Source organism: Ceratotherium simum, chromosome 3, assembly GCF_057802395.1.
Source record: "Ceratotherium simum simum isolate JZ-2026a chromosome 3, ASM5780239v1, whole genome shotgun sequence".
Classification (NCBI taxonomy): Eukaryota; Metazoa; Chordata; class Mammalia; order Perissodactyla; family Rhinocerotidae; genus Ceratotherium; species Ceratotherium simum.
The window spans coordinates 45,088,132-45,100,537 of NC_141902.1; the positions used below are offsets into that span (position 1 = coordinate 45,088,132).

General features: G+C 32.7%; 1 protein-coding gene across 4 annotated transcripts in view; it reads right to left on the minus strand.

Moving 5' to 3' along the window:
* Positions 1-7,331: 7,331 nt before the first annotated feature.
* The window catches only part of COPS2 (COP9 signalosome subunit 2), a 30,790-nt gene continuing 25,715 nt past the window's right edge, over positions 7,332-12,406 (minus strand). For all 4 annotated transcript variants that reach the window (XM_004421557.3, XM_004421556.3, XM_087427039.1 and 1 more), the window contains exons 10-13: positions 11,879-11,976; positions 10,642-10,724; positions 10,038-10,096; positions 7,332-9,420 (exon numbers count right to left, since the gene is read on the minus strand). In XM_004421557.3, the coding sequence (XP_004421614.1) occupies positions 9,276-9,420; positions 10,038-10,096; positions 10,642-10,724; positions 11,879-11,976 (385 nt within the window). In that variant the 3' untranslated portion in view covers positions 7,332-9,275. The remainder of the gene's footprint in view (positions 9,421-10,037; positions 10,097-10,641; positions 10,725-11,878; positions 11,977-12,406) is intronic.

Genomic DNA, 12,406 nt, shown 5'->3' on the forward strand with positions numbered 1-12,406 from the left:
TGAGTTAGTTAAAAAAAATACAATGACCTCCCACAAATTATAGGAAGCCCATAACAGATTGTGAAGAGTAGATAGTCCATAGAAAGGGAAACCTGAATGGCTAATGAGTGTATGAAGAGATGTTCAAGCTTATTAGTAATTACAAAAATGTAAGTTCAAATTAATAGGAAATTACTACTTTAGAAAGTCAGATATTATCAAGGGCTGTCAAGGATAGTGAGAAGACGGGAACCCTCATGCACTACCGGTTATAGCATAAATGGTGCAGCCATTTTGATGAGTAATCTGGCAGTACTTGGTAAAATTAAGTATTATGCCCTAAGACCCATTATTTCCAGATAGACACCCCAGAGAATTTTTGCACAAATCCATAAGGAGACAGGTATTCGTCACAGAATTCCTCACAGAATTCTTTACTGTAGTAAGGATTTGGAAGGAACACAGATGTCTATCACTGGAGAATGACTAGGTAAATTGTGGCATGTGTATTAGATGGAAGAGAAAGGCAGGAGTAATGAAGCAGATTTAAAAATAACATAGATAAAAATATAGTTTTAAAAGGGAATGAAATGTATATCATTTATAGAAATTAAAAATAGACATGCATATTATTTTTTCAGATACACACATATCTACTAAACACATGAAAGATAGCTGAAAAGACATGGTAGTGTGCCATATGTCAAGGATTATGATTTTCTCAATTCTGAATACCTGAGGTTAAAAAGAGTAATTCAACTAAGGAAACTGAGCCCAGAGAGGTTAAGAGACACAGTCTCTACTTGTGGCCAACTGAAGAATGCAGGTCTCCTGTTACCCAGATCTTTCTACTTTACACACTCCTCTCCCCTGGGAAGCTGCAAAAGGCGTCTTCAAGATGGCAACCTCTGTCCTAGAGTTCACATATTTCGTCCTCAGAAGCACAATCCCACTTGTCGATTGTTTCCTGATTTTTAATTATGGAAAATGACCACTATAATTCTGAGGTATGGTTTGTAAATTTAATTATTCTGCTTGTTTCATGGGCATTCAAATATGTAAGCAAGTTTGTACTTTCAGATAAAACATGATGATTTCAGGATAAAGCATATTGTTCTTCCACTGTTGAGGTTACTAAAAATACCAACCCTTAATTATTATAGTATTGTTTATATCTGAACTAGTTCCTTGGAGACAAATGCAAATATTTCAAGAATTCATGATTTTGGTGACATTAACGTCCAGCTCTATTGATATCCTGAGATACAATGAAAGTTGATAAGCTGAAAGCGCTTTGTTTACATTTACAATGACTCCATTCTTCCTAAACACTAGAAAGTGTGACAACTTTTGTAGGAATATAAAAATGTTAAGTAAAGCCATGGCTTTCATGCAATTTCACAGTTAATAGGTGTCAAAGAAAAAATTTTAAATTAAATGCTTATAAATAATGTTGGAAAGGGAAAAAAATGGGTTTTAAAATATTTTATAGGAGGAAACGCTCTGTAGAAGGGTGTTTGTTATTACGTCTAGTTATGGTCTGCTCTATTTCAAAATTTCCCACTTATCCGGCTTAACATTCAGAAGATATAAAAAAAGGATGGGTTTTTTTTAACCTTCAATTTATGAGAAATTAAGGACAGTAACTGTTTAAAGAAGTTCCTCCCAGTCCAATGGAAGAGCTGGAACATCCCTATCACTCCACTGAAAATGCGCGTTAGCGTCTCCAAAGACTGGTATCTTGCTAAATCTTAGGGCCCTGCTATGCTCTCATCTTATTTAACCTCTCAGCAGCATACTCAGTTATTCACTCTATTTTGAAATACCTAGCTTCTGTGATACTACTGTTTATTTCTAAGCTTTTAATCCACTTTTGTTTCTTTTGCTGGCTCCGCCCCTTTTGCCAAAAATATACTTTCTCAGTCTTCCCATTTCATTTAATGATACCACTATCTACCAGTTGCTCAATAACAAACCTAGGAACCATCCTTGTTATCTCTTTCCTTTACAACCCTCAATTCCAATTCGTAAAAATCCTGTTGGCCTATCCCGATTCTGTGCACTTCTTTCCATATCGTAGTCCAAAAGCCTCTATCATCTTTCATCCAGACTTCTGCAATGGGCTCTTGCTGGTCTCCCTGATCACACTACTTGCCCCATATAATCCTTTCTCCTTGATAGCCAGAATCATCTTTTATTTTTTTTTCCTTTTTTTTGTGAGGAAGATAAGTCCAGAGCTAACATCCACACGAATTCTCCTCTTTTTGCTGAGGAAGACTGGCCCTGAGCTAACATCCATGCCCATCTTCCTCCACTTTATGTGGGACGCCGCCACAGCATGGCCTGACAAGTGGTGCATCGGTGCACGCCCAGTATCTGAACCCGGGCCGCAGCAGTGGAGGGCGCGCACTTAACTGCTATGCCACGGGGCCAGCCTCCAGAATCGTCTTTTCAACTGGCATATCAGAATTTAAATTTCCAATGGTTTCCCATTATATTTAGAATAAAATCTCCACTCATTATTTCAAACTATAAGATTACTCATAATCTAGTCCCTGACCCTCTCCCATCTTGTTTAACATCACACTCTATCTTGCTTGAATTTGATATACCCCTCCCATCTCAGATGGACTTCACCTCTGCCTGGACTGCTCTTGCCCTAGATCTGCATGGTCAGTTCTTTTTCCTCATTTATGTATGAAATCAACTTTCACATCCTCAAAGATGCCTCCCCTACTTTCACATATTGATTGATAGAATTTTTCTGTCTGAAATTATCTTGTTTATCTGCCTCTCCCTACAGAACTAAGCTCTTTGAGCACAGGGATAATTTGTTACTATGGTATCCTTCAACCTTAGGACACAGCACATAGGCACACAATAAATATTTGTTTAATAAACAGATGAAGGGGTTAGAGAAAGGGCATGTCCCTTTTAGTATTCTAGCACTTTTAGATTTCTTTTCCAACTGCTTCTTGGTGGTGAAGACAACAATAATGAGAAAGCACAAAGACTGAGTTTTAAACATCAACCCTACCCTACTCAATAAAGCACATCAGTTTGTAGTCTATATTCATTCACAATACAACTCACTTTTAACAGGTCCAAGATAAGTAACCCTTCTTCAGTTGAAGGCCACTAACCTACAGAGATCAATCATAACACAACAAAACTTAAAATAGGTTTTTAGAAAGAAAACTATAAATTTCCATTCATTACTCTAAAAATTGAGTTGGGACCATAAAACTATTAAGTACAACAAATACACAACTCAAGATATTATACGTATATTACTTATGTGTTTCCTTGCTGGGCTAATGCTATGAACATACCACCTACCACTGTTTGAAATGTAGCTGAAATAGCAAGTAGCTAATGGGCCTCTCTCCTCTTCTTCCACAACTTCAAAGGCCAAAGGATTTGCAATGTGCAAAGTGACATTGGTTTTATAAATTTACACTGGAACTTTGGCCACAAGGCTATTAGTCTGAAAGTTCTTTCGACTTGACTTTCAAAAGCTGTCTGATAGCATTATCATACTTGGAGACTAGGGTTGGCCCATTCCACTACATTGAAGGTTATGCCTGAGAACAATATTATTTTTGGATACATAGTAAATTCACAAGCGGTTTCTTAGATGTTGCAGCCCTTAAAGAGTTCATTTTAAAGCTCCATAACAGGGATTTGGGAGAGTACATTTCTTCCTCCACTTCTTTCCTTGGTTTAATTTTCTGCTTAGAAATGTTTAACTTTATACTGAAGGATAATTCCTGAGACATTTGTTTGCAACATGAATTGTTCCAGGACAGATCATTAAACAGGGTTCAGGAGAGGCCAACTCCTCCATGAATGCTTCAAAGCAGAACAAGAAGGTAATCTTAAAAGTAGAAAATATTTAAACCCCAATTTCCTAACCAAATAAACAAGATTTTCAGTACTGTTTTCTTAGAAACATTCTTAAAACATTCAAACGCTATTTTACAGAAATACATCATTGAATTACTCAATTATAAAGTGTACTGTTTAAAGCCACTGTGCTGGTCTTGTGCTAGTTGAGACTAATATTTACACAGTAAATATTTAAGAGGTAGATTATGTAATTTTTATTACTGATAAAGAATGTGTACTTCCAGTCAAAAATCCTTGAGTGCCTAAGTCTTAAGGCATCTTGTGACCCATCCTGCACATATCAGTCGATTCTCAAGTATTAACTTGTGGGACTTCCCATTCCAGGTAGCCATCTTCTGCCACACTCCTAGTCACCTGCTTCCTACCAGCTAGTGTGAGCTCAAGGAATTTGTTATTGTTAACACTAACTTAAGAAAAAGACAATTGAGAAAGCTCATAATGCAACCAACTATTAACATGTTGCAAAATCAAATAATTTTGCATTTCCCATATCATCTCGCTCCATTTCTTAGTTGATGCATAACTGAAAATTTATTTTAATTGTCCTCAAAGTGTTACTTAAAATAGATGCATAAAAATTTAGTATTGTAGTAGTGAAATAGTAGGAGATAGGCAAACATTTTAACAAAAATTAAATATTCAATACAGCATTAATATGCTACTAATATGGTTAACTAAGCATGCAAAAACTTTTGACAATTTCATGAGATGATTAAAACTTCTAGATTACTTTTTTAAAATACCTAAACTCACATAAGATGAATGTCCAATAAAACAAACAACCTTTATCAATTGACTTAAAAATGCCCTACTTCAGAATTTAAAAAATCAACCTATATCGTAAATTTGGACCGTCTTCCAGGTGAAACTTAGTCATAACATAGAAGTCATTGGTACACTGGCAGTTCTTTTCATGGCATATGCCTAAGTCAGAAAGAGGTGATATTAAGTAATGGAAACCAGAAAAAAATTACCATGGTGGACTGGGGAGTGCATTTTGTACTCCCACAAGTACGTGTACACACACACACACATATATGTCCATAACCAGTAGTACTGACCAGCCATTAATGTGGAAATCCTGACCAAGGTTTAAAATGTAAAATCCTGGCCAAGGGGAAACAGAGTTAGCCCCAAATAGTAAGACAAGTATTTAATAAATAACTTTTTCTTGCCTATCACAAGATTTTTAAGGTAGAGTTGGCAACTACCTGTGATGCCGTTAAGATTGACTTTTAATTATTCCAGCAGGTTTTTGAATAACACATGACACTAAAAAAGCAAAAAATAAGAGAACCACACATTGGTTTCTTCTGGGACATTACCTAAGTTAAACAAATCTTTTCAAGATTCAAAAGCAAATTAAGTGATATTAAATTTTAGCTTTGTGGGAAACATTTAGAATCACTGATTGACACAGTTGTTTTGTGGTACTTAGTATCATAAAACATAAATCTTCCAAATGGCATTACTATTCTAACTTGCCTTGAAATTCCAAAAGTTGAAATCTTTTCAAATCTCATCTAGTGATTCAAAGAGAAGTAAACAAAATTTTTGAACCACTGGTTAATCCACACCATTAAGGTTATACACTAGCTAGAAGATACATAGTAAAATTTAATAATCTTGAGTTAAATAGAACCTAATAGGCTTACATTAAAACAGTTAAGAATCTCTGATATGTCAATATTAAGAAAGTTCTTACAAATTATTCCTACTTATAATTGCATCAAAACTAATATAGGATGCTGCCAGTGGGGGGTTGGGGGGGAGGAGGGAGGGAAACCTAATACAAAGACAAGAAAAACAAGTAAAACCTTCAAAAACCAAAAAGGAGAAAAATTTTGATTTTGGTAATGCAAATGAAGAACAAAGTCCCTGAACTTCAAGTTCTGAGACCTGACACCCAGTCTCTTGCTCTAAGTACTGGATAGTATTAACAATTGGAAACAAAATAGTTCAAAGTCAATTCCTTATAATGTTATATGTTAATTATATCTTGAAAAAAATTGAAAAAGTCAATTTCTTCTTTTTGTTACATATCTCAGTTCAAAAGGATGTTTATCTCCTTCGAGATGTTATAAATCCCATATAAAGAATGAAACTCCTAGCTTTACTAGAGTTTTGTATGCTCAAATTTCACTTTAATGACCTGAATCAAATGAAAACCTTTCAGGTTTATTTAAAACAATAGTAAAATGATATTATTTTTAAAAAGCAGCTTTGGTAAATAAATGATTAGAATAACTCTGAGTCCCTTAAAAAAGGTAAGAGGAATCCATAGGCAAATACCTTTTTATCCTACGGACTAAACTGACTAGTGTTCTGTACCAACATAATCTGCTTCATATGCTGATTAGACACCCTCACTCCCATCTCCACCCCAAAAGAAAAGTGTACTTACCTGTGTTTACTGCAGAATAATAAAGACTATTGATTAAAAAGGAGAATTTAAAAAAAAATTTTTACCATCAAGAATATTTTAAATAACAATAGCTGTTTTTCAGTCTGTGACAAACTGACATCTTATTATAAGGTAACAAAAAGTACTATACTGCCCACAGTGTAGTCCCTTTAAAACAGACTTCACTAAAACTATACACTATACCCTGGATGTGAAATCAGATTCTCAGTAGTCTTGAAAGATACACTATCAACCTTTAGTTATAAGGGCTCATGTAATGAAAGCAATACTTAATACATACACAATCATCTCATCTTAAAAAGTTATGTTCCATTAAGATGTAGATAAAAAATATTTAATCAACAACTTTAAAATTAATCTAAGAGCTAGAATGAGAAATGGAAATCCAGCTCTTGTGGCAGACAGTATCTATTTGTGGCAGCCAGTTTGCTGTGGAGTGAGTTTATCCAGGTTTAGGGGTAAAAAGAAAAAGGAGATAAACACATTACAATATGATGTAAACTACTTGTTACTACAGTTTTCACAAAAAGAAAGATTTAATCAGCAATTTAAATGCTAAGAATTTGCCAATTTTTTTTACTTCCATTAAATTTAGTTATGTTTTGAAAAGCAATCTCTAAGATTTCAACTAAGATTTGATACACAAGAACACAGAAAATGTTTAAAGGGAAAAAAATAAGCTTTACATTAATCAGACTGTTAAAATATAGCAAAAACCTGTGTTCTAAAACAAATATGGCAAATGACTTTAATACAATTACACTAAATTAAAGATTATGGTATAACTTTGGATATTGTTAGACACTTAGCCCAATTTCCCAAAGAATAACGAATGCATGCTTTCCTAGAAACTGGAAGATGCACTCCTGCATACAGCAAAGACAGGACAGGAGAACTGGGCATTGTACGAGTTGGAGGGTAAGGGTTAGATCACATCATTCAAATCCTTGGAATTCTAATTTCATCAACTCAGAGATAAGCATGGCTTTTTCAGTTATCACATGCATACATATTTGAATACAGGCAAAGAAACTTGTCATTTTTATTTGGGTAACAAAGGGTCTCCAAATTATACTGAAAAATAAATCCTAATTATTATCACTCCTGTAAAAAAAATTTAGCACGTTTCACAAATGATTTATGTAAAAGAGAAGAAAATACACATAATTTTATAATATCTTAAACTTTTTTATTCCCTACCAGAGACATTTTGTCTTTTGTTTTCTTTCAGTTTTCTACAATTTCAACTTGCACCTGTATTTAATACTGCTTTAATCTGCTAAAGACATTAACTGATTGCTCTCCTAAATCTAAGGATTATATAGTTTTAGTATAAATATATATGACATATTTTCGTAAAATTTTGACAAAACCGAATAAGCATGCCTTGTTTTAAGTCCATGCTCCTTCCACTGTTTATAAAATCTGATTTAATGATCAAAAATTCTTGGTTGTCATTCTTCAGTTACAACAGTCTTCCTTCTGAACTGCCACTCACTTCTTTTTACACAATAACAAGCAATAGAAAAACCAAAAAAAATTATCTTAATCTTAGTTCTTCCTTTTGACGCTATAAAATAATGTGAACTTTTTAAAATGAAACAAATACATCCAAAACTCAATACATTCAAATGAGCTGTGTCTCCTTTAGGGTAGTCACCTTGGAAGGCCACAGATCATTCTCCTAACTATCCTACCACTGCTCAAAATACCTTTAAAACTCTTTTGGTATCACCTTCAAAGCCAGTTGCATACTTTCTACTAGTAAAGACAGATTTCATTTTTGGAAACTGTCAAAAGTCATTTGGTGCTAAATAATGGTAACTGTAAAACAATCAAGCTTTGTAATACTTTTTTTTTTTTTTTTTAAAAACAATGTGTAATCATAAAGTTAATAGTGTGTGTGACTTAAATTAGCTCTGAATGCAATTCTAAAAGAGCAAAACCCAAGAGGTTTTGAGCAATGGTAGATTGCTGGAATTAGGAAATAATTTTCCAGCATGATCACTATGCAGGGTAACATTCATTTAGCTGTCTATGTTCTGGCATATTTGTTTAAAGTGAACATTCTGAGAGTTAGAATTTATTCTTTTAAAAAGGAATATCATTCTTAAAAAAAAATTTATTCCTTTAAACCATTAATGTCAAAGTAAGTATAATGCAAGTGTTCTGTTAGAAACTAGTTCTACTTACTTTATCAATAAAGACTTATTTTAAAAACTTGAAAGCAAATAACCAACTTATTTGCTCCCAGGCTTTTTTAAATCATTAACTAAAAATAAAATAATTTGAAATTTCTAAGGTACTAAAAAGCAAAACAAAAACCCCAAATGTAATAAAAACACATCAAGAACCAAACTACAATTTCTGAGCTGCACTGTTTATTTTGCTGCTTGAAACCTAAGTGACAGTATGCCACTGTAATTATGGGGTTTCATCTAAACCTTTACTACACTGCAGGTACAGAAATATACGGACACATTTTTGAAGAACTGACATTTTGCAAAATGCAGCAAACATTTTAATTTATACATGAGAAAAGGAAGTGTTCAAAAGGGTATGCATTTCAAGTTATTGCAGGTTATTTGTGAGAGAATTTCTGCAGGTAAAACATGTTTAAATTTAACCAACAGTAGCGTGTCAGTGTATTTAAAATCATGACAAAAATCTTCTCTCTCGTCATGTTGCCCATGACAAATTACTACGATGTTGTATGTTTAGGGCAAGATGTCAATACAGCATAAATCCCATGGCATTTTGGTTTTCTTCTGGAGATTAAAGCTGTTTTTCTTGGGATAAATGCAGCAGCAAAACACAAACCAGTTGATCAAAAAAAGCACTTCTGCCATAACTCCAATAATTTTCAGGACACATCAACCGACAGTAGTTTTGCCATTCCCAGTTCTTTTAAGGATTACATCGCACTGTTGCCTTAAGTACGTCTGTGAAAGCTTGTTCTCTGTTAAGCCAGTTTACTGACTACAGCCTGGTTGAGAGAATTTAGTTGGTTGGTCCATTTATCTAGTGCAGTATATCGGGCACCACCCCTCTTCTGATGATCCAGTTCAAGGAGTTGGTTGACTTGATCAATTCGGCCATGAATAGTGCTGGAAATAAATAAATAAAAGACGACACGTCTACAAACTGTTTTCACTAAGCATATCTTCTGGACTAATGTTTCATAAAATATTCACAATATCAATAAATGCAAAAAACCCCCAAACGTGTTGCCTACATTAAATGATGGAGTTCGGCATTAATTATAACATTCATTACTTTTTCAAACCCTAGACAGAAACCGGATTTGAGCTACATTTCATCAATTTCACTGAAAGAACTTAGCCAATTAATCAAGAGCAAATGTAATTTGTGAAGCTTTAAATAACATACTGCTTTTAAGAAAGATATGATTTCAAAACTATTATATACTATACCTAATACATAAAAAAATTCATTAAATAATTTTCTAGATGTATATGGGTCATATACTGAATCAGAAATCCTTCTAAAAAAACATTTAGAACTTTTTCAGAGATCATGTGCTTAATATGCTCATTCATTTATCAAAACCCATCACGTATACATATATACCTGTTTCAACAGAAAATCATAGCCAGAGGGGGCTTTTTATAAAAAAATCAAGAATTCAACTGCTACCTTTGCCATTATTATTCAAACTTTATGGTCCTAAACATTTTGTGATAAAGAATAGCCAAGTACTTACTTATCCAATATGCACTGCACCAGCAAGCTCTCCACATCAGCTACATCTATGTTTAATTCCTAAGACAAAAGACTCATTATAGCTTTACTAATTAACTTTTTTAAAGACTTTGTGATTTTATATAAATAATTTTTCTGATTTTAAATTCATTTCTACCACTTAAAGGAAAACTACTGAAGAGAAAATTTAAAACAAATTTCATTATCACTCCAAAATATTTGAGAACACAGGTCTGATAAAATTTAACTTTGTAACTTTTAAAGTATATTCCTACCACAATTTTATTGTTATTAGGGTTAACCCTTCATCAATTTATATTTTAACTACTACTCTCTGTTCTAGAATTTTCTGAATTTCCTTTCTGCTGAAGGAATCTTTAAAAAGAAATTTAATGATTCCTTATCTATCTTTTCTGTTAACTCAATTTATGCCAAGAAAACACAGAAAAATTCACATTAAAAGTAAAGCCCTTAAGTTATGCTGTATTTAAAAAATGTAATATTATAAAATGTTACCCAGTTAGAATTATTGTTTTAAATGGAAGATAAGTATACTGCATTTATAACTACAAATTATAAACATTAAAATCCATGAGTATAAGTACCTTAGAAATAAAAGGAATATGTATTCTTGTATAAGGCTTAATTAATTTTATGAGCACTTGAGTTCTGATGTTTCGCAAAAGCTCTGAAAGATAAAAATTAAAATAATACATTGGTATTTAACAGTTTGTATATCTTTATGAATCATTATGTACTTGTAAATCATATTAATTAACTATACCATTTATTTCCTCAAAATACAACTTTCTGTCTGGCAAGGACATAAAGTACTTGGATCTAAAAATATTTGGGTCCAACAGATGTACAGTATGATTCGAGGCTGCCTCTCCCATAATTTTTTCTTGTTTCTACCTCTCTGATTTTATTCATGTTGTCATACTACCTCTATAATTAACATCTTTCAAGAAGCTCTGATTTACACCAGCCAAGTTCCTTATTTTATGCTCTCGTAAAACCTAGAGTATTTTATACAATGATTTTACAATTTTCTCCATTTTCTTCATACACAATTGTCTTTTTTTAAAAAACTAGATTGGAGTTCATCCACAATGCTTCTACATTTTTTTATATCCACAAAGTGCAGTATCATTCTACGTTCATATAAGAACTTTTAAAATGTCTGTTGAATGAAAGAGAAAGGAAAGTGGGGAACAAAAGAACATTACTTTCAAAGTATTCTTCAAATTTTCTTGATGCATCTTAAGTATTTGAATGAGTTGTTCCAAATGGTCAATAAAAAATCCTCAAATAGCTCCATAACAGGTGGAACACTGGAGCTATCAAAGCGGCCCCAAAACAAAGGGATGATTTTTGCCTTTATTAATCCAATAGAACTTATTAAAAATATCAAAAACTTAGTGGTATAATGTTAGCCTACCTTTCAAAGTAAATGCATCTCTGTATTATTTATAGCAGGCTATTTTCAAAGCTTTTGTTACTTGTCAAAAATAAATCGTAAAAATTAACTTTGAACCTAAGCATCAGTAATAAACATGCAACAATATCTAAATTAGAATAAAAAGGTAAAAGGGACAGCTATCTTAAATGAAATGGACATCATATAACAACTTGATTGCGTTAATAACATGAAACTGGCTAATGATTTCTTTAAAACAGCTTTATAATTTTGAGTATCCTATTCCATGACAGCATTTAAAAACATTTCTATACTTTGCAATAAACTGAAGAAAAACAGCTTAATTCCATGCAGCTCTATGAAGACGCACTGTTGACAGTAGCAAAAAAAGTAACAGAATTCAGTTAGCAAAAAGAATATACCTTCAATGTGTTCCCTTATGAAAGGATCATCCATGATGTTGCTGTGATTTGTTTTCAGAATCTTTTCAAATTCAGTGATGTCATTATTCTGATAGGCACTGACAGAAAAAGAAAAGCATAAATTTTGTCAAACATGAAGAAGTTAGGTATTAAGTCAGATAATCCAAAGAGCCTGTTTCTCAACTTTTATATGCAAAAATCTAAATTATTATAGTTTCTGACACAGAAATCAGAGTTAAGTACACACACATCCTTCTGCAAATAAAATGAATTTCCTTTTTAATGCTTTCAGTTTTATAAAGGAAAGATTAAATAAATATTCTTTTGGGGTTATATTACTATATTAATACATAGCTAATTAAAATCTTCTCAAAATCTTAGTATTGTTAAGAATTGACAATAGTTTAATAACTGTTTAAAGCTTGATGCTTTCAAATTAAATTGTGCATTTAATCCCTAAGAAACCAGGTTTCATACATACTACTATATGGAGGAGTTGAGCCTTGTCTTTTAAATAAGACAGTATAT